Below are 17,184 nucleotides of genomic sequence, written 5' to 3' on the forward strand. Positions count from 1 at the left end.
AGGGAAGGAGTAGAGGCAACAGGATGCTGCTTAATTTTAATTAGATTTTTTTTTTAGGTAGCTTTGTCATTTAGCAGCAAGCGTGCTGCCCTCAGCTGTGGGAGGTCCCATCTGCAGATGAGAAACAACCACATATGCACACATGCAGAAACGCAAGGCAGAAGGTTTGAGGGGAGCAGCGAAGACCAGCAGGGCTAACCACCCACACTGTGTTGGTTATGATGAAAGCAACATGGGCGTAAAATGCCGGACCCATCCTGGAGCCCAGTTTGAACGTGTCGCGCGCAACAGCCTAGTGTTCATCATCTTCCTCAGAGGGGATCACAGCCGACAGCCACGAGCTGAATTTTCACCGGTGTCAGGACACGTTTACTGCTTTGTGGATGCAACATGTTTCTATCCTACCGTCACACAGTCCTCATCAGAAGCTCAACAGGAACTGGTAATGCAGCTCGTGTGCCCTGACATGCCTTTTTGCCACCCCTCACGCGCGCTTACGTCACAATGAGTCAGAGTTACACTCTCGACTGACTTGTTATCGTGTGGGAGAGAATGGACCAGCTGTTTCCTGATGTGTGTGAAACACTAGGTGTGCCTTTTCAGACGTCTAGTCACTCACTGAGAACAGGGAGTCACTCGTCACGAGAAGCAGGTGTCCACTTCACCTAAAACCTGCTTGACTGTATTTTTGTGTTTTGTTTTTCACTGGTGGCCCTTTTAACGTCTGTCTTCAGTCTGTTTATGTGTGACTTTGGCTGTATTTAGTGCATTACAGTGACTGTTATTAGGTTTAGCCTGCTCTGCTATCTTCCCTTGCTTCTATCATGACATAAATCATTCTGAGATTAAGCCTGGTTTTTATTACCTGCGCACAAACGAATGACTGTGCACTCCCATTGCTATTAAAGTGCCAAAGCTCACTAACTGGTGGACCTCACACAGTGATTTTTAAGTCAGTTTGACTGAGTTAATTAGTAGGCTTCAAACGGTGCTCAAATAATGACTCAGTTTGATCTGTTATGACCGTACGGTTGAAATATTCAATTACGGAGCTTCAGTTAGATCTGTCAGCTATTTTTCTGCTTGTTATGTTTCAGCTGGCCCGTGTCGCGCTTGACGTCCTGGCTGTTGAGCTCATCTGCAGGCACAGAGGTTCTGTGCAGGGTCACTGTGACCCACATTCTCAAATCCAAACAAGTCCTCTTTTCTGCAGCTATACAGGCCACGAGCTTAAAAAACGGATGCTTTTCCATTTTGACGTGCTGTTTTCTGTTAAATTAAAAGGATTTCTACTCCTTGAATGTGCAGCGCTTCTTGACATAAGGCCAAGGATGTTTCTGCAATTTGGGATCCAGCAGTTACACTTTAGCAAACACTGTACTGGATTTTAATTTATGAAAATGTATTACCAGGCTATCAAAGACAAAGAACATGGCTAACTGTTTTGTCTTGGGGGGGGTTTCACCCCTGGAGATTTAAAGATGTTTTAAGACATGAGAGGAAACTCGGCTGGAGTTTCCTCTTTGTTAAATCCTTGAGTTACACTTTCTAAAGATCTTATCTTCAAGCATAAATTAGGAATACTGGGTGTGGCCTAGTGCCACAGCATCTTATGTGTGTGCGTCGTGCGCTGACGTATTGCTCGCCTTTGCCTCTCTCTCTCCGACACGCATCACCATATGATTGTCTCTCCCACTCAGTCGCCATGTGACTCGTGGCAGAGAGGCTTTCACAGTCGGGAGTGTGATAATCCAGCAGCTGCGTAGCAGAGAGGGGGTACACGGGGAAGGGAGGGTCAGAGGAGGATGGGGTGGTGGAGGGGGATGCGCACAACAGAAAGGCTTACGTCAACTCAAACGAGTCATGCAGCAGCAGCGTGGCTGCCTGTAAAGACGGCCAACTGCCATTTTGCTGTGTGCGATGCACTCACACCATCCAGCGTAGTAACATGCACACACAGCATCACCTTTAAATCGGCTGTAACACATTTTGGTGCAGAATGCTAATAATGGAAATGACAGGATATACAAATATCTGAAGCGTGCACACACTGCATTATGCAGTGGTAATTTTGTGCAACCACCCCCACCTTTGTACTCTTGTCCCCCCACTCCTCTCACTCTACTTTGTAAATAATAGGCCATGTAACCATAAAGCAAACCACTTGCAGGCTGATCTATGCATGTGTTCAATTAGTGCATCACTGTTAATCTGTGTCAAGTTGCTACAGGGTGCAAGTGGGGAGTTTGCACTGCAGCTAGTTCTGACCTTTTTGTGAAGAAGCGATGGCGGCAGGTTTGCTCCCGCTATCTGCAACTAAAGGTCGTTTGCAGCAGAGATTAAACGCTGCGTGATCACTACATCTGCTAGTTTGATTTAGCTCTTTCGCGTTAATCCCTCAGAGTTCCCTTTAGGTTACGTTTAAATTTTAAAGGCGCCCATTTCCTGTTCCTGCTCTTCCCTTAAGTAATCCTACACCCATTAAGTAATAATTTATTTTTTTTCTCCAGGTGAAGGTTCATGGCAGAGCTTTCTTTCCAGCTCTGTGGATAATAGCCGCTGGTTGTTGTTGTAGGTTTATCTGATGTGTCTAACGTACAATGCAAATCATTCATGCAACAGTAATCCATAAACAAAGGACTCATTCCTCGCTCGTGCTGCATGAAAAGGCTGCAGCGATGTTGCACCAGGGAGCTGTCACGCGTCTCGACACTTGCTGTGACACAAAGTGTGGAAGTGAATTGATTTATTTGTGAAATGAAACGTTACTCGAGGTCAGGTTATGGTTAAAAGGAGCCTACACGCCACATCGTAAAGATTTTTTTGGGGCAAGGCCAAACGCCCTCTTTTAATGTGCACCTGTGTTTGTTTGCTTGTCTAGGATGAAGAAGAGGAAATTAAACTGGAGATCAATATGCTGAAGAAGTATTCCCACCACAGAAACATAGCCACCTACTATGGTGCTTTCATTAAGAAGAGCCCTCCGGGACACGATGACCAGCTATGGGTAAGCCCCTCAAATCCAGTGAAGACATTTAAAAAAATAAAAATAAAAAAAAATTAAAAAATCTAAAGACTGTAGCGCTGATGCTCACTTCTTTTACTAGCCTTCCTTTTTTATTAACTTTCCAGAACTAGGCGTATTTTAATTTTAATATATATTTTTTTTCATTGACTTTGTCTGTTTTGCAGTTGGTGATGGAGTTCTGTGGTGCTGGTTCCATCACAGACCTAGTGAAGAACACAAAGGGGAACCAGCTGAAGGAAGACTGGATTGCCTACATCTCCAGAGAGATCCTCAGAGTGAGCACATTCCCCCGCCCTCTTTTTTCCCCTCTCTTCTCCTCATTTCTCTTCTCTACCTTCTTTCACTAATATTGCATCTCCTCTACCCTCCTCAGGGTCTCGCCCACTTACACGCCCACCACGTCATCCACCGTGACATCAAAGGCCAGAACGTGTTATTGACGGAGAATGCTGAAGTTAAACTAGGTGAGTGACTGAGTTTTCATATCTTTGATACCTTTTGATCCAATAAATGTCAGTGTCAACTTTAACTTAGAGATTCTCACTTGTTCTTGCCATGCAACACAAGACTCTAAAACATCTATAAAGTGCCCACCTCCACAGTTTCGGACGAACTAGTTTCTCAGGTGGCCACTTGAGGCAGGCAAAAGAATCAATTTTTATAAACGGGCATGTTAAAATACCAAACTTTATAGTAGTTATAAACATGTGTACTGAACGGTGCCAAAGACAATTTTAACCAGTGCTGTAGATTTTAATATAGCTCAATATCATGAATTCCAGTAAGATTTAAATGTATCTATAGTTAATGGTTCCCATTCAGTGGTGCTTAAAACAGTTTAAGTTGTCAAGTTTGCACATTTTGTTTTAAGTCTAGATTTTGCCAGCTACGGTGAATTACAGATGCAGCTTGCTAACCAAGCTAGCCAGTAATAGCTACATCTACCATTGAAAAGATTATGCTTGTGTGTAAGAAGGCTGAAAGCTATTTTCCAGCGGCCCGTTTCTCTTTCTTGAAATCGAGTCTTTGAAGATGATCGTACAGCGTTTAACTGACTGTCTCCGCTCCTTATCTCTCCAGTGGATTTTGGCGTGAGTGCTCAGCTGGATCGGACAGTTGGAAGGAGAAACACCTTCATTGGGACACCTTACTGGATGGCCCCAGAAGTCATCGCTTGTGACGAGAACCCAGATGCAACATATGATTACCGAGTAAGATTCCCCAACGTGTCGAGCGTTCAAAACCTGACTTCCTGTAACCGCGGAGGCGCATTATTCTTGTGAATGGCTTTCTTATTGGGCGTTTTCTTCTCTCGCAGAGTGATCTGTGGTCCTGCGGTATCACGGCTATTGAAATGGCTGAAGGAGCGCCCCGTGAGTGCCTGTTTCTCTTATCATTTGTTTTTTCTTGATCTTTTAATCCTCTTGAATCTTTAACTTTTTTGCACCGCTTCTTTCAGCTCTTTGCGACATGCACCCCATGCGTGCACTCTTCCTCATTCCAAGAAATCCTCCTCCTCGGCTGAAATCTAAAAAATGGTGAGCACCACCCGGAAAGGACGTTTTTACTGTTTACGTATCTGTCCTATATAATCGCCTCGCTACCCTGCAAAATCCTGACACATTTACTCTGAGATATTTTATGCACAGATTTCCTTCTGTTCTTTTTATGTGCATTTTGTTTTATGTCAGACCTTAGCCCAGGCAGCTACAGAGACTTAAATCTAAGAGCTCAGCTTTCCCTTAGTGCTCTGCTGCTGACTCGAACATCTGTGGTACACCTGCTCTGGCAGGCTCAGGCTCTCCTGGCACTCGCACAAACACACTGGATCGCTGCTCTGGACTGCACTGCAGAAACATCTCAGAGCTCGAACGCTCTAATGAACTGGCTCTCGTTTTACATTTGTCTTCAAACAGAAATCGCTGTTTTATTTTATACTCCACCCCTGTTTCATAAAATATCGGTTTGATTTGCTGCTGTCGCAAGTGAATCTGACGGTTCTCGGCAGCAGGTGCAGTTGTGATAATAATTTCACTCCAGCGTGTAGCGTTTTTCAGTTTTCGTGGAGTATATGTAATGAAAGGTTTGATGCTGCTCGTCTGTGTGCATAAACCTCAGTTTTTGTTGCGCTGGCGAGTGTCTGGTGAAGGGGAGGGAGCGCTGTTAGGAGTCGTGGGGTGTTTGCAAAAATGTCTGCTTCACTTTCTCGTTGCATGGCTGAAATACTTCTGTTTCTGATTCGCTCTCTCAGCCTTGTGTTGTTTCTCTCCCCCAACTCGCTCACAGGTCCAAAAAGTTCTTCAGTTTCATCGAGAGCTGCCTCGTGAAGAATTACACGCAGCGCCCACCAACAGAGCAGCTGCTGAAGCACCCCTTCATCCGAGACCAGCCCAACGAGCGGCAGGTCCGCATACAGCTCAAAGACCACATCGACCGGACGAAGAAAAAGAGGGGCGAGAAAGGTGCGTGTGCTTCTCGATTATCATGAAAGGCTGGAAAAGTGTAGGATGCATAAGCTGTGAGTGACTGGTTTTTGTCCTTGTGCAGATGAGACGGAATATGAGTACAGTGGCAGTGAGGAGGAGGAAGAGGATCCTCCTGAGCAAGAAGGAGAGCCCAGGTATGTTCTACACCTGTAGCGTTTCCCTGAAAGGAAACAAGTGCACCTGCTCAGGTGGAGGCGTTTCACAAAGCTCCAACCTTTTGTCTCTTTCTTACACCGATACAGCTCAATTGTCAACGTGCCAGGTGAATCTACTCTACGGCGTGACTTCATCCGCCTGCAGCAGGAGAACAAGGAGAGGTCGGAGGCGCTCCGTCACCAGCAGCTCCTCCAGGAGCAGCAACTCCGGGAGCAAGAGGAGTACAAGCGCCAACTACTGGCAGAGAGGCAGAAACGTATCGAGCAACAGAAGGAGCAGAGAAGGCGGTTAGAGGAGGTAGGGTTTTGTTTCGACTCGTTGTGTCGTTTGTTGTGCTGTTTTTCGGGAAGTTTTTACCCTGTTTTTAATTTATTTGCCCCCCCCCCCCCCCCCCCCCCCCCCACAAATACCCCCACAGCAACAGCGACGCGAACGGGAGATGAGGAGGCAACAGGAGCGCGAGCAGCGTCGTCGCGAGCAAGAAGAAAAGAGGCGTATGGAGGAGATGGATCGTAGACGTAAAGAGGAGGAGGAACGCCGGCAGGACGAGAAGAGAAGGAACGATCGTGAGCAGGTCTGTTTCTGAAATTACTTTTACTGCAGTTAAAGCCAGCGAAACACAAAGTGAATTGGTGTGTTGGTTCTGTAAAATGAAGACATGAAGCTCAGGGGTTACTTGATGTATTTATCGTAGCGCAGCAAAGCCAAAACATCCCTCTTATCTGTTTTAAGATGGATTTTTAGGGTTGTGCTTGGTGCTTATTTAAAGAGACATGCGCAGCCTTGATGGGTTTTCTTTCCTGCTGACAGGAGTACATCAGGCGCCAGCTGGAAGAGGAGCAGAGACACCTCGAGATGCTCCAGGAGCAGCTGCTCCGTGAGCAGGCCATGCTGCTGGTCAGTCACACACAAACACTCAGCCTTCTTATTATATCACAATGTCCTTTCACCTCCATAACCTCCAAGATATGAAAATGACTTATAAATCTATTTATATCTCCAGGATTACAGCTTTTGATTTAATGCATTTTACTGACTTTTTTTTTTTTAAATGCATGAAATTCTCAGGAGTTAGGCATTGAGTTGCTTGGATATTATATGTACTGAAGTTTGACCAGGACAGTAAGGCGGAGCCAAAGGTGAATAGGGTCCGGATTTTTGTTTTCCTCTCCTTTCTTCCTTTCATTTAAAGGTGCTGTTGAGTCATTGTAGCCCACTTACACCAGGAATCAACCCTGATCACTTTCATATTTAGTGATGGTGATGTCTTGGACTGTAATGTTTGCAGATGCGATGATGTAGTGAGAGTAGGGACCAGGTGGAGGTATGCATTGGAGACGGGGGGGAGGCAGATGATCCACTGTGGTGACCTGGAAAGAGAGCAGCTAAAAGAAGTTCAGTTATTCTAGCTCACTATGATAAAAAAAGGTTAAAAAACAAACAGGAAAAATATTTTAGATTTTAACTTTTACAGTATTTGCATACGATTGTTCATCATTTATCAATAACAAATGTGACTTTTTAACTTTAAGGATATTTTGTTTTAAATTGGAAGACATTCTAAGCTTTTTGCAAGTCTGTCCTCTGCACATCGTGAATGGGTGATGTAAAAACTGTAAGGAATGGCAGTGGATCAGTGGTATAGCTAAATATGTCAAAGCGTATGAGTGTCTCCAGGTAGGGAGTGGGGTTTTGCTCTTTTGCCCCACCCACCCCGCCCTTCTCCACCCTTGAAACACACAGATGCATGATGGACGGACATGTGGATGTCATCAGGAAATGCTCCACAGCGCGGCTTTATTTTTAAATAGGTGTTTGAGTCGTTTACACTGCAGAGAAATGTGAAGAAATTGTTCTTTCACGTGTTTAATAGTAATTATGATTCGAAGAGACAAGTTTGTTTTGTGTGCACAGCACAAGTCAAACATGACTAAGAGTCAAAAGAAAGATTAAAGAGACGACGATCACCATCATAATCTGCCTCTGTAAAGACTTGTTGGGCCAAACATGGCCGCTGCCTCTTCTCTCCACCCTGAACCAACCCTACGCTCTGCGACAGGAGTTCAAGTGGCGGGAGCTCGAGGAGCAGCGCAAAGCCGAGCGTCTCCACAAGCGCCTGCAGCAGGAGCAGGCGTACCTGCTGTCCCTGCAGCACGACTCCAAGCAGCAACCTGGCGACAAAACAAAACTCCCATCAGACCATAGTAAGCCGCCACAGGCTGCCACTCTGCCCCCTGACAGAGCCCTCGCCACACTCCCACAAGCTCAGGTCCTCAACTCTGCCGTCTCTGTAGCGAGGGGCGCCTGTGAATCCTCCAGAGCCCCTCAGACGATCCCTGCAGACAGCAGTAAATCCCAGGCAACAGGGCAGGAGAGGACTGATGAGAGTTTGAGCCGGGTCTCAAACTCCCCCAGCTCCCTTCAGACTGAAACCCCCTCTGACTCTAACCCTCCTCAGACAGAAAGCTCGGAGCCCGACAGCGAGCCTGTCAGTCAACCTCCTCAGCCTATCAGAGAGGTGAACCTCCTCCTCGGCTCTGCCTGTTCTTTCCACCTTCCTCTTCTTGCTTGCTTTCACACAGCCTCAGTGGTTATGATGATAAAGGATTGTTTTCCTCCCCACGTACTTGCCTGTTGTGGGTGTTCTGGTCCAAAGCAACAACTAACATGTTACAGTGCCGGGGCTCTCAGACAGTCATCCTTTTGAAGGAAAGAAGTAGGGGGTCCAGGGAGAACCACGGGCTCACAACCGACCTTTTTGTGTCCTGAATAAAACAACCTGCTCTCCTCCGCTGTCTCTTTGCTCTTCCTCTCACTTGCACTGTTGCTCGTCATCCATCAGGACATTGTCATCTTAATTTAAATTTCGAGCTGGCTGAACGAGAGAGAAATATATTTAAGGTCTAGGAGAGTTAGAATAAAGAAGCTTTCAGGGATTCCTCTTTGTCTTTTGACATCCAGTCTGATAAATTCTTCAGTGTGGCTGTGTCGACTCTGTGTGTGGACTGGGCCACTGCATGTGGATGACTGAGGCCCAAACTAACACGCAGGGGCACCGAAGCAGTGTCTCCGGCCTGCGTCATTAACTGCGATCTTTTCCCCCCACTGCATACTTAAATCCTGGGATGTTTGAAAGAGTCCCTCTCCTCCTACGTCTGCACATGTATCTGTGTCTGTATGGCTGCCCACAGTTGGCTTCAAGCATGTTTAATATCGTTGTCACCAGCTGTATGTTGCTGATCGTTGTTGGTTAAATGTAAAAGTTTCCCAAGAGACCACAAGATCAATTTTTCCCTGATACTCATCCCTTTTTTCCCCCCACCCTCTACAATTCCTCCATCTCAGGCCGACGAGCGCTACCGTAAGAACATTCAGGGCTCCCCTCAGGCCGCCCCTCCTCCCAAGCAGCCCCCTCTGCCTCCCCGCTCCTCTGAACCGTTCTCCAACGGCGGCTCCTCGTCCGACGCATCTGCCATGCACCGACCCATGGAGCCTCAGGTAACTCCTTCCTCCGCTGCTCCCTAGCCTTTTCCTCCTCCTCCTTCATTCTGTCGCTGCACTGGATTTGTGTCAGTTTTCTCAGACATTTAGCCCACTTCAAATAAAGAAAAAAATTAAATAAAAAATAGGAGAAGGTGAGGCTGGGCAGAATGTGTGTTTGAACTGTGGCTTTAGACTGTTCACCTTTTTTGATTTCCCTGGGTATTATTTTTGTCCTACTGTTGAGACTCACAATAAGTCATAAGCACTTCAGTCAGCAGTCTGAGTAGTTTTAAAAAAACATGACAGGCTCCTGATATAGTGAATGAGTTCATCAATCACTGCCTCCGCCAGTGCTAAAAAGCCAGTAATTTTATTTCTCGCCTTTGTTTTATGTTTTTCTTTCAAATGAGCAAATAGAGCTATAATTTACCCTCCTGAAATCCTTTTTGCACGCTCAGCGCAGCCTTTTTGCTGAATATACTGAACATATTCATGATTTCTCTTGGGCCGCTCTATGGCGTCATCTTTTTCCTACAAGAATGCCCATACAGAGATGGGTGTAGTGGTATTTGTGGGAGAATATGTACCTTTTACAGACTAAGCTCACAATCACAGAACAATTCAAGAACAGATCAACAGAGAAATGGGACAGTTTTGCCACTTAACCTCCTGAACTCTTTGATATTTCCACTTGAGAAGAGTGGGGGGGGAAAAAAACTGAACTCCAATTTATCATAACGGCTGCAAAACTGCATGACCAACCTTGGACTCTGTGGCTAAGACACTTGGGAGTGAGACACTTAGCCTCATCACCTTTTCAGAGTGAGGGTTTAAAAAAACTCCAGCACACGCTGACAGTTCAATTTCTGTCGAATCAACACTAAATTAGAGGAGAATAACAGCCATATAGCAGCCGTAACCTCTTCAGTAAATCTGCTGCACTTTGCAATCTTTGGGGGGGAAGGGGGGGGAGACATGGACCAGATTTGTGGGTTTTTTGTTTGTAAGCAGAATTCAGCTTAACTTTGCTTAAACTCATGTTTGTGTGTCTGAGGAGTAAAAATCTGTTACATTTGTTTTTTTATTTTTAATACATTTGAAAGAAGCTTTTCTTCACTTTGAGGATTTTTGTGAAGAAAAGTGTTTTTGTTTTTCATTTTTCTCTTCCTCAGTAAAGAGACTTTGCACATAAAAAATCTAATTGTGGGTTCACAACATGAATATAAAACAAGTACTGACGACAGTGGCTTATTGCAAAAGCAATTAGATGCTCTGCTTGCAGCAGACTTCTGCAAAATGCACTACTTGTGTATGTTACTCAGCAGAAAAGCTGGGATAGGCTGATTGCAACATAATCTGCCTTTGAACCTTTTTTAAAGCTCAGAAATTGTAATGTGTAATTTGGAATGACACTTTTGAAACAGAAGCGTCATATTTATCACACCGACACAGGCTCCTCTTTCTTCAAATGGTTGATTCCTGTAAAAAAACAAAACGCCGACTGTAGGAGTGAAAAAGTCATTGTTTCGTGTTGTGCTGTCTGCCGTGTGCATGTGTACATTATGTAAAAAGCCACACGCATCTTCCCTCATGTCTCACTGTGTTGTCTGCTTGTTTCACCCCCTCCCCCCTGCTCTTCCTCTTCCTGACTCCCAAAAAGGTCCAGTGGTCTCACCTGGCTGCTCTAAAGAGCAGCAACAGCGCTGCCCCCTCTCCTCCTCCTCCACCCGTGGTTGCCCGCTCTCAGTCCTTCAGCGAGTCCGGCGGTGTGGCCTCTAGCTTTGCACAACTCCACCTGCGCTCCCAGGACCCCCACCATCACCACCACCACCACCCATCGCCTGCACGCACAGATCCCCAACCCCAACCTCCCCTCCACCACCCTCAGGCTAGGCTTGAACATCAGGCCAGCAGCGAGGAGGTCCCTCCCAAGGTAAGGTGCCGGGGGACGGCTGCCTTCTCCCCCCTCCTCCCACACCCAGCCTTCAAATCTCTCCTCCATCGCTCACTTCCTCTCATCCACTTTTACGTAGCATGCTGTTCAGCCTCCTCCTGGCTGTGTGCGTCTGCCTTGCTGCGTCTAGTCTCACTTGTTAACACTTAAAACTGCTGTGAGGGCGTATTCAAATGAATCAGAGCAACTTTGAATTTCTGGGCCGACAGATTACCCCATCGCTCATATTCAAAATCATGAATGAGAAATAAAACCGCACATTCCTCTAATCTAAATCGCTCTCATTGTGTTGTGGGGGTGTTCTGTTCTCTGCTCCGCTGTGTTCAGCTACGCCCTAAGATTATCTCTGTTTCAGTGGTCAAACTAGGACAGTTTTTAAATTCTTGGCTGATTTCCCCTTCAGCTTCAAATCCCAATGTATGCTCACTGAATTAGCATGAGCCTGAACCAGAGGATAAGCTCTCTTGTTTGATGACACTGTTTTCCTATTAGGTGATTGTTTTTAGGAACATATTGATTTGTGATGATCATCAAATACTTGTCTCCCAGGTACCGGTGAGGACAACATCCAGGTCTCCTGTACTGTCACGTAGAGAGTCCCCTCTGCCTTCACAGCCCAGCAATCAGGGCGGACAGAGGAACGCAGGCAGGTGAGTAAAGAGACCTCAGGCGTGTCTTACTTTTGGATTATGTGGATGTGGTCTAAGAGAGCTGCTCACATGCTCACACTGTTAAAAGTTGTAAAAGACAAAACAGTAACCCCTCCCCTACATAGGGGTGCCTCTCAGAATAGAGAGTTTCAGAAAATAAAAACAAATGGTAGAATAGACAGATTATTAAGACATAATATTATGACTGCTTATAATATTGCAGATTAATATTTATAAGTTGTTTATGTTTGCATATAAAATGCAAAAAAATGTGCTTTGATTTTGCGGTGATGTAAACTCCCACTAATCCAAGTACGATCAAAATCACAAAAATATATGTAGCATATCCTGAAAAGCGCAGGGAGGGTAGGGACAAAATGTTAACATATCACATGATAAACTGACAGTGGAGTTGGGTTTGTTTCCATGTGCTTGTTCTTCCTCGTCACAGTAACGTGGAGCAGCGTCCGCTGTGGGATCGAGTGGAGAAGCTGCAGTCCCGGCCAGGCAGCGGCAGCTCGTCCGGCTCCTCCAACTCCAGCTCCCAGGCCAGTCCTGGGGACCGTTTCAGGCCACGCTGTGAGTCCCCTGGTACTGTACTCGGCTACATCTCACTAACCCTACCGACTGCTTATTAGCAGATTAGGATTATTACCATAATTATACAAATCTGGCTCAAATGCCATCCTCTGAGCTTGTGCTTAAATAAGTTTTTTTTTTTTTTTTTTTTTTTTTTTTTTTTTTTGCCAATTAAAGCGCCTTTGCACATCCAGCTCTCTTCGGTCTCCCCTCACTAACGCCATTTCCTTTCATTTCCACAAAGCTTCCTCCAAATCTGAAGGATCGCCTCTCCAGCGGCCTGAAAACGTTTCCAAGAAACAGGATGAAAAGAATGTCGCCAGGCCCACTCGACCAGCTGTAAGTCCACTGTTACTCGAGTGCTGTTAAACTTGAAAATGAATAGGTGAAAACAGTTTTTCCCCACTTTGCTCTATTTTCCACTGCTCCAATTATCCAACCACCTGGTGTGGGAACCTTACGTGAATCCAATGCTTCCTGATTGTTTGGGTGGGGTGCCTTGCTTAGGGTGATGTGGTAAGCCTATTACCGGTAACTGAGATTACATAATCTCACCTCTGCTATGCCTGCACCATTGCTCATGCATTGCTCATGGCATTACACGATAAAGATTTCAGATAAAAGGCATTTGCTCCTTTTGTGGAGATTGGCTCACTATTTTATTTCTGCCTTTACCGTCCCCTGGCACCTTTCCATACGCCTCCACTTTTTTTTTTTTTTTTTTTGCTTGCTCTCAAGAAAAATGCACAAGACAAAAGGAGGGTTAACCCTGCGCCGCAGCTTCCTGCTCCTAGATTTGAATGCAACCACATTTGAATGCAAACACGCCCCTCCTGTGTTCCCTTGTACTTGTCAGAATGGCTCGCGATCACCTGTTTGTGTTTGTGGATAAACTGTGGCTTGGAAGCACGGAAGTATACCCCCCCCCCCTTCTTTTTCTTGCTCTTTTTACAAGCTTATGCGACTATATTATGACAAAGGGGCGAGGGAAAATGAAGAGGACAAACATGTTAAGGAGGACGAGGTGAAACACTCATTTAGGCCACAGAAAGAGGCTCTTTAGTAATCTGACATTCCCCCATACAACATGCTGCTTACTTCACTGTTTCCTAGAGGTCAGACTACATGAAGGTTGTTTAAAAGATGGAAAAAGACGGTACAGGTTTGTACCCACAAGTGAAAGAGACGAAATAGAAACACAAACAGTTCCTTGAACCAAGGAGGGATTCAGATTTCAGACTTTCTACAGTACGATTTCCTGTTGTGCCTTTTTATTTAAAGTGGACCTAGTCTGCTCATTTCAGACTCAATATTTGTAGTCTTGAAGTCTGCCAGTGTAGCTTTGTACTTTTAGCTGTTCTCCCTTTTAAAGCCAGCTTTCTTCTGATTGGCTGCTCCTCCCTAAGCAGGATGTTTGAACAGTAGGTGGGTGGAGCTTCTGTGTGCCTTAGATGAAGATAATGGGTGGGGGGGAGGGTATCTGTGCACCCTATGACATCATTCAGCCAAAAGGCACAATGGGTCCACTTTGTGTGCTCAGTCTATCATATTGATGCGTTGTCTGGGCAACCTCTGTTATGGAGGGAGTTTTTAAACTTGGAGTGTTTGTCCTCTTTGGTGCAATTTCTTTTTGTGCTGAAAAATCTAAGCCAACTAAAAATTCATTAGTATGAACCAAACAGGGCCATCCAGAAATGGGACCACCTTAGTGGTCTTAGCGCCGTTGCTTCAGGCCGAATGCAACTTGCACCAAAGCGGAGAAATGGACCTGAGCTCGCAGGTTGACCTGTCAGCACGTCTAAAACCTTCGCTGCTGCTTTCAGGACCTGACAGCGCTCGCCAAGGAGCTGCGCGCAGTCGACGATGTGCGACCTCCTCACAAGGTCACAGACTACTCCTCCTCCAGTGACGAGTCGGGCACGACCGACGAGGAGGACGAGGAAGAGGTGGACCAGGAGGCAGGAGAAGAGTCCACCTCAGGGGCCGAGGACTCCAAAGCTGGGTAATACACCTGATGCCTCTTTTATTAATCAGTGCTGCATGGCTTATCTGCATGACTGCTGGTTTAACTCTGGTCTGGTTATGGGACATCAGATATCCCCATGGCTTCCGCAGGAGAGTGAGTAACGGCGAGACGGAGTCTGCTAAAACCATGCTGGTCGAAGACTCGGAAAGCGAACAGGCAACCACACCCTCCAAGGATGGCACACTGGTCATCAGACAGGTAAGAAGGACGGGCCGGTGGTGCCTGATTTTGACCGATTGGTGGTGCTGATTAGGAATGTAGTTTAGAATTTTCTCTGTCCAGCGTCAGTGTTGTTTTAACTACTCATTCTCCACAATTTCTTCGTTGTTCCTGCATATGATCATGCCATTTCATAGGCTTTCACATTTGAAGATGAATAATCTTAATATGTCAGGTTGCTACACCAAGCAGCAGGCTAGCAGCCAGACACACAGCTCCACCTTCTTTCCCACCTGCTTGCTTGAGCCCAAGTGTGCCTGTTCTTGCTTCCAGAGCACAGCTGACATAAAGCGGTTGGTCACTCTCTCATCTTCCTCCCCTTCCTCGGCTGGCCACGGCCAACCCCAACCCCCTGGTCGCGGCCCGCTAGAGAAAAACGGCTTTCCGGGCCGCATACACCACCTACCAGACCTTATCCAGCAGAGCCATCATTCCACTTCCTCTTCCACAACCATCCCTTCCTTCTCCTCCTCCTCCTCTTCCACCACCACTACCTCCTCCTCCTTACCCTCATCATCTAGCCATGCCAGTCCTGCAGTATCCCCACAGATCTCTTTGGACGAGCTCACTGCCATAGAGGTATGTCCCCATCACACAACTAAGGGCAAACAGCTGAGGAGTGGGCAGTAGAAAAAATGTGCAGACTTTTTGTATAGCTTAAAAAAATGGTATCAGGTTTATTGTGACGGCTATAAAATGCAAACCTCCATCTCGGTCTGTACACGTCAGCTGTCCATTCCTGGGTTGCCTGCCCTGCATCCTCTCCTCCTCCATGTCCTGCTGGCTTCACACTTCCTCTTCTCTGCTCACTCTTCACTCAGCTGGTTTGAATCTTCTGAGCTGCTGCAACCTCCTTTCCCCTCCCGCACCTCACTGCATTACACTGTGCTAACACTGGCGCCTCCTTGTGGCGCAACGTGCTCATAACATGCAGGAAACTAAAGCCCGAGCTTCTTGGGATTTGTATGAATATTTCTAAGATAAATGTCCCATTTATAGAGCAGCACTACCTTGCAAGCAACTTGCGTCTTGGGTGGTGGAGTATCCTTGTGTGTCTGTGCTTCATTAAGAGCAGCTTTTTTTTTCTTCTCCTCTCTAACAGTTCACAGCAGCCTGTGTTTGGATCACTTAATGTTTCCTTCAACACATTTTTTTCTTCTTCTTGTTGCACATGTTGTTTGTCCTCTGACATATTTTGTGCCTTCACTAACATCAAAACAATTAACATAACTGCACTTAATCTTTTTCGTTTGCTTTTTTCCCGGGGTGGGTGGTGGGGGGACTTTGTTCCCAGTTGTGCTGTAAAAATGTGGTTTTGAAGGCATTTAAGCTGGATGTTGTTTAACGAGACCCCAGAGGTAGAGCTATAACTCATAAGCTCAAACCTGAGGGGCCTCTGCTGCCGTTTAAATAAACAGTCGTTCTTAGGAATTACAAATCACTGTAACAAATCAAGTTTGATTCATGTTTCAGCTCGGTGCATTTTAAGTTATTTTATTGGGAATGTTTTGAGCTCTAGGTTTTCTAAATATCCGATATCTCCACCAGTCGCAGTCGGAGAGCAACTCCATGTCCAAACACAAGTCTTCCTCCTCGTTCACTCCCTTCATCGACCCGCGTCTGCTGCAGATATCTCCATCCAGCGGGAGCTCCCTCAACAACATGGGTAAGTCTGTATAGACAGCCCACTGCAAAAATGCATCTTCAACACTAATTCCTCTCTGCTATCTGCAAAGTTAATGTGCACTGCCTCTGCTTTCCCTTTCCAGCTGGATTTGGGCAAGACGGGCGCCTGTCAGATCAGCTGCGGTCCGACCCATCCCGTAAAGGCTCGGTGGTTAATGTCAACCCGGTCAACACTCGTCCACCGAGCGACACCCCGGAGATTCGCAAGTACAAGAAGAGGTTCAACTCTGAGATCCTGTGTGCGGCACTCTGGGGTGAGTCAACTTCAAAAATATGGAGTTACTGTGATGCCCCACAGATGGATAAAAACATATCAGCAGTGACGTATGTTTGTGCCTGTTGCTCTTCCAGGAGTAAATCTGCTGGTGGGAACAGAGAGCGGTCTGATGCTGCTGGACCGAAGCGGTCAAGGTAAGGTCTACCCTCTGATCAACCGTCGACGCATCCAGCAGATGGACGTCCTAGAGGGACTCAACGTCCTGGTGACCATATCAGGTAGAGCACACGTGCCAACCAGAAAGTCTCGATTCAGATTCATTTTTAATCAGTAAAGTTTTGGATAGATGGATTTTGTTTTTGTTTCCTCCCTCCTGCAGGCAAAAAGAACAAGCTGCGAGTGTATTACCTGTCATGGCTTCGAAACAAGATTTTGCACAATGACCCTGAGGTGGAGAAGAAGCAGGGGTGGGTCAATGTGGGCGACCTGGAGGGCTGTGTCCACTACAAAGTTGGTACGTTTCCTAAAGCTCAGATGTAAAGGAAAAAGGAAATGGTGCCTTGAAGGGAGAGGGGGCATAAAAGGGCTTAAAGCTGAACAGCTTAGAGCTCAGAGGTTGCTCTGAGGCTCAGTATAAGATAAATAAGGCTTATTTTGAATTTTGAATCATGCAAAGCTGCTCTAGCAGAGTCCAAGAATT

The 17,184-nt window shown here is 46.1% G+C and overlaps 1 protein-coding gene across 12 annotated transcripts in view; it reads left to right on the plus strand.

Annotated features, from left to right (window-relative positions):
- Positions 1 to 17,184, plus strand: part of LOC309700727 (mitogen-activated protein kinase kinase kinase kinase 4-like) — a 37,151-nt gene that overhangs the window by 14,805 nt on the left and 5,162 nt on the right. The window contains exons 4-27 of one of the 12 annotated variants that reach the window (XM_082524483.1): positions 2,882 to 3,007; positions 3,193 to 3,303; positions 3,402 to 3,492; positions 4,109 to 4,239; positions 4,347 to 4,401; positions 4,488 to 4,566; positions 5,315 to 5,490; positions 5,576 to 5,648; positions 5,757 to 5,967; positions 6,089 to 6,244; positions 6,481 to 6,567; positions 7,730 to 8,188; positions 9,016 to 9,168; positions 10,814 to 11,086; positions 11,657 to 11,757; positions 12,209 to 12,348; positions 12,581 to 12,675; positions 14,160 to 14,338; positions 14,431 to 14,560; positions 14,855 to 15,160; positions 16,130 to 16,247; positions 16,351 to 16,521; positions 16,619 to 16,762; positions 16,864 to 16,998. In XM_082524483.1, coding sequence (XP_082380609.1) covers positions 2,882 to 3,007; positions 3,193 to 3,303; positions 3,402 to 3,492; positions 4,109 to 4,239; positions 4,347 to 4,401; positions 4,488 to 4,566; positions 5,315 to 5,490; positions 5,576 to 5,648; positions 5,757 to 5,967; positions 6,089 to 6,244; positions 6,481 to 6,567; positions 7,730 to 8,188; positions 9,016 to 9,168; positions 10,814 to 11,086; positions 11,657 to 11,757; positions 12,209 to 12,348; positions 12,581 to 12,675; positions 14,160 to 14,338; positions 14,431 to 14,560; positions 14,855 to 15,160; positions 16,130 to 16,247; positions 16,351 to 16,521; positions 16,619 to 16,762; positions 16,864 to 16,998 — 3,700 coding nt within the window. The remainder of the gene's footprint in view (positions 1 to 2,881; positions 3,008 to 3,192; positions 3,304 to 3,401; positions 3,493 to 4,108; positions 4,240 to 4,346; positions 4,402 to 4,487; positions 4,567 to 5,314; positions 5,491 to 5,575; positions 5,649 to 5,756; positions 5,968 to 6,088; positions 6,245 to 6,480; positions 6,568 to 7,729; positions 8,189 to 9,015; positions 9,169 to 10,813; positions 11,087 to 11,656; positions 11,758 to 12,208; positions 12,349 to 12,580; positions 12,676 to 14,159; positions 14,339 to 14,430; positions 14,561 to 14,854; positions 15,161 to 16,129; positions 16,248 to 16,350; positions 16,522 to 16,618; positions 16,763 to 16,863; positions 16,999 to 17,184) is intronic. The other 11 variants (XM_082524488.1, XM_082524487.1, XM_082524489.1 and 8 more) reach the window with 11 other exon arrangements.

The sequence above is a fragment of the Aulonocara stuartgranti genome (genome assembly GCF_965226115.1).
Source record: "Aulonocara stuartgranti genome assembly, chromosome: 23".
In the NCBI taxonomy this organism is placed as follows: domain Eukaryota; kingdom Metazoa; phylum Chordata; class Actinopteri; order Cichliformes; family Cichlidae; genus Aulonocara; species Aulonocara stuartgranti.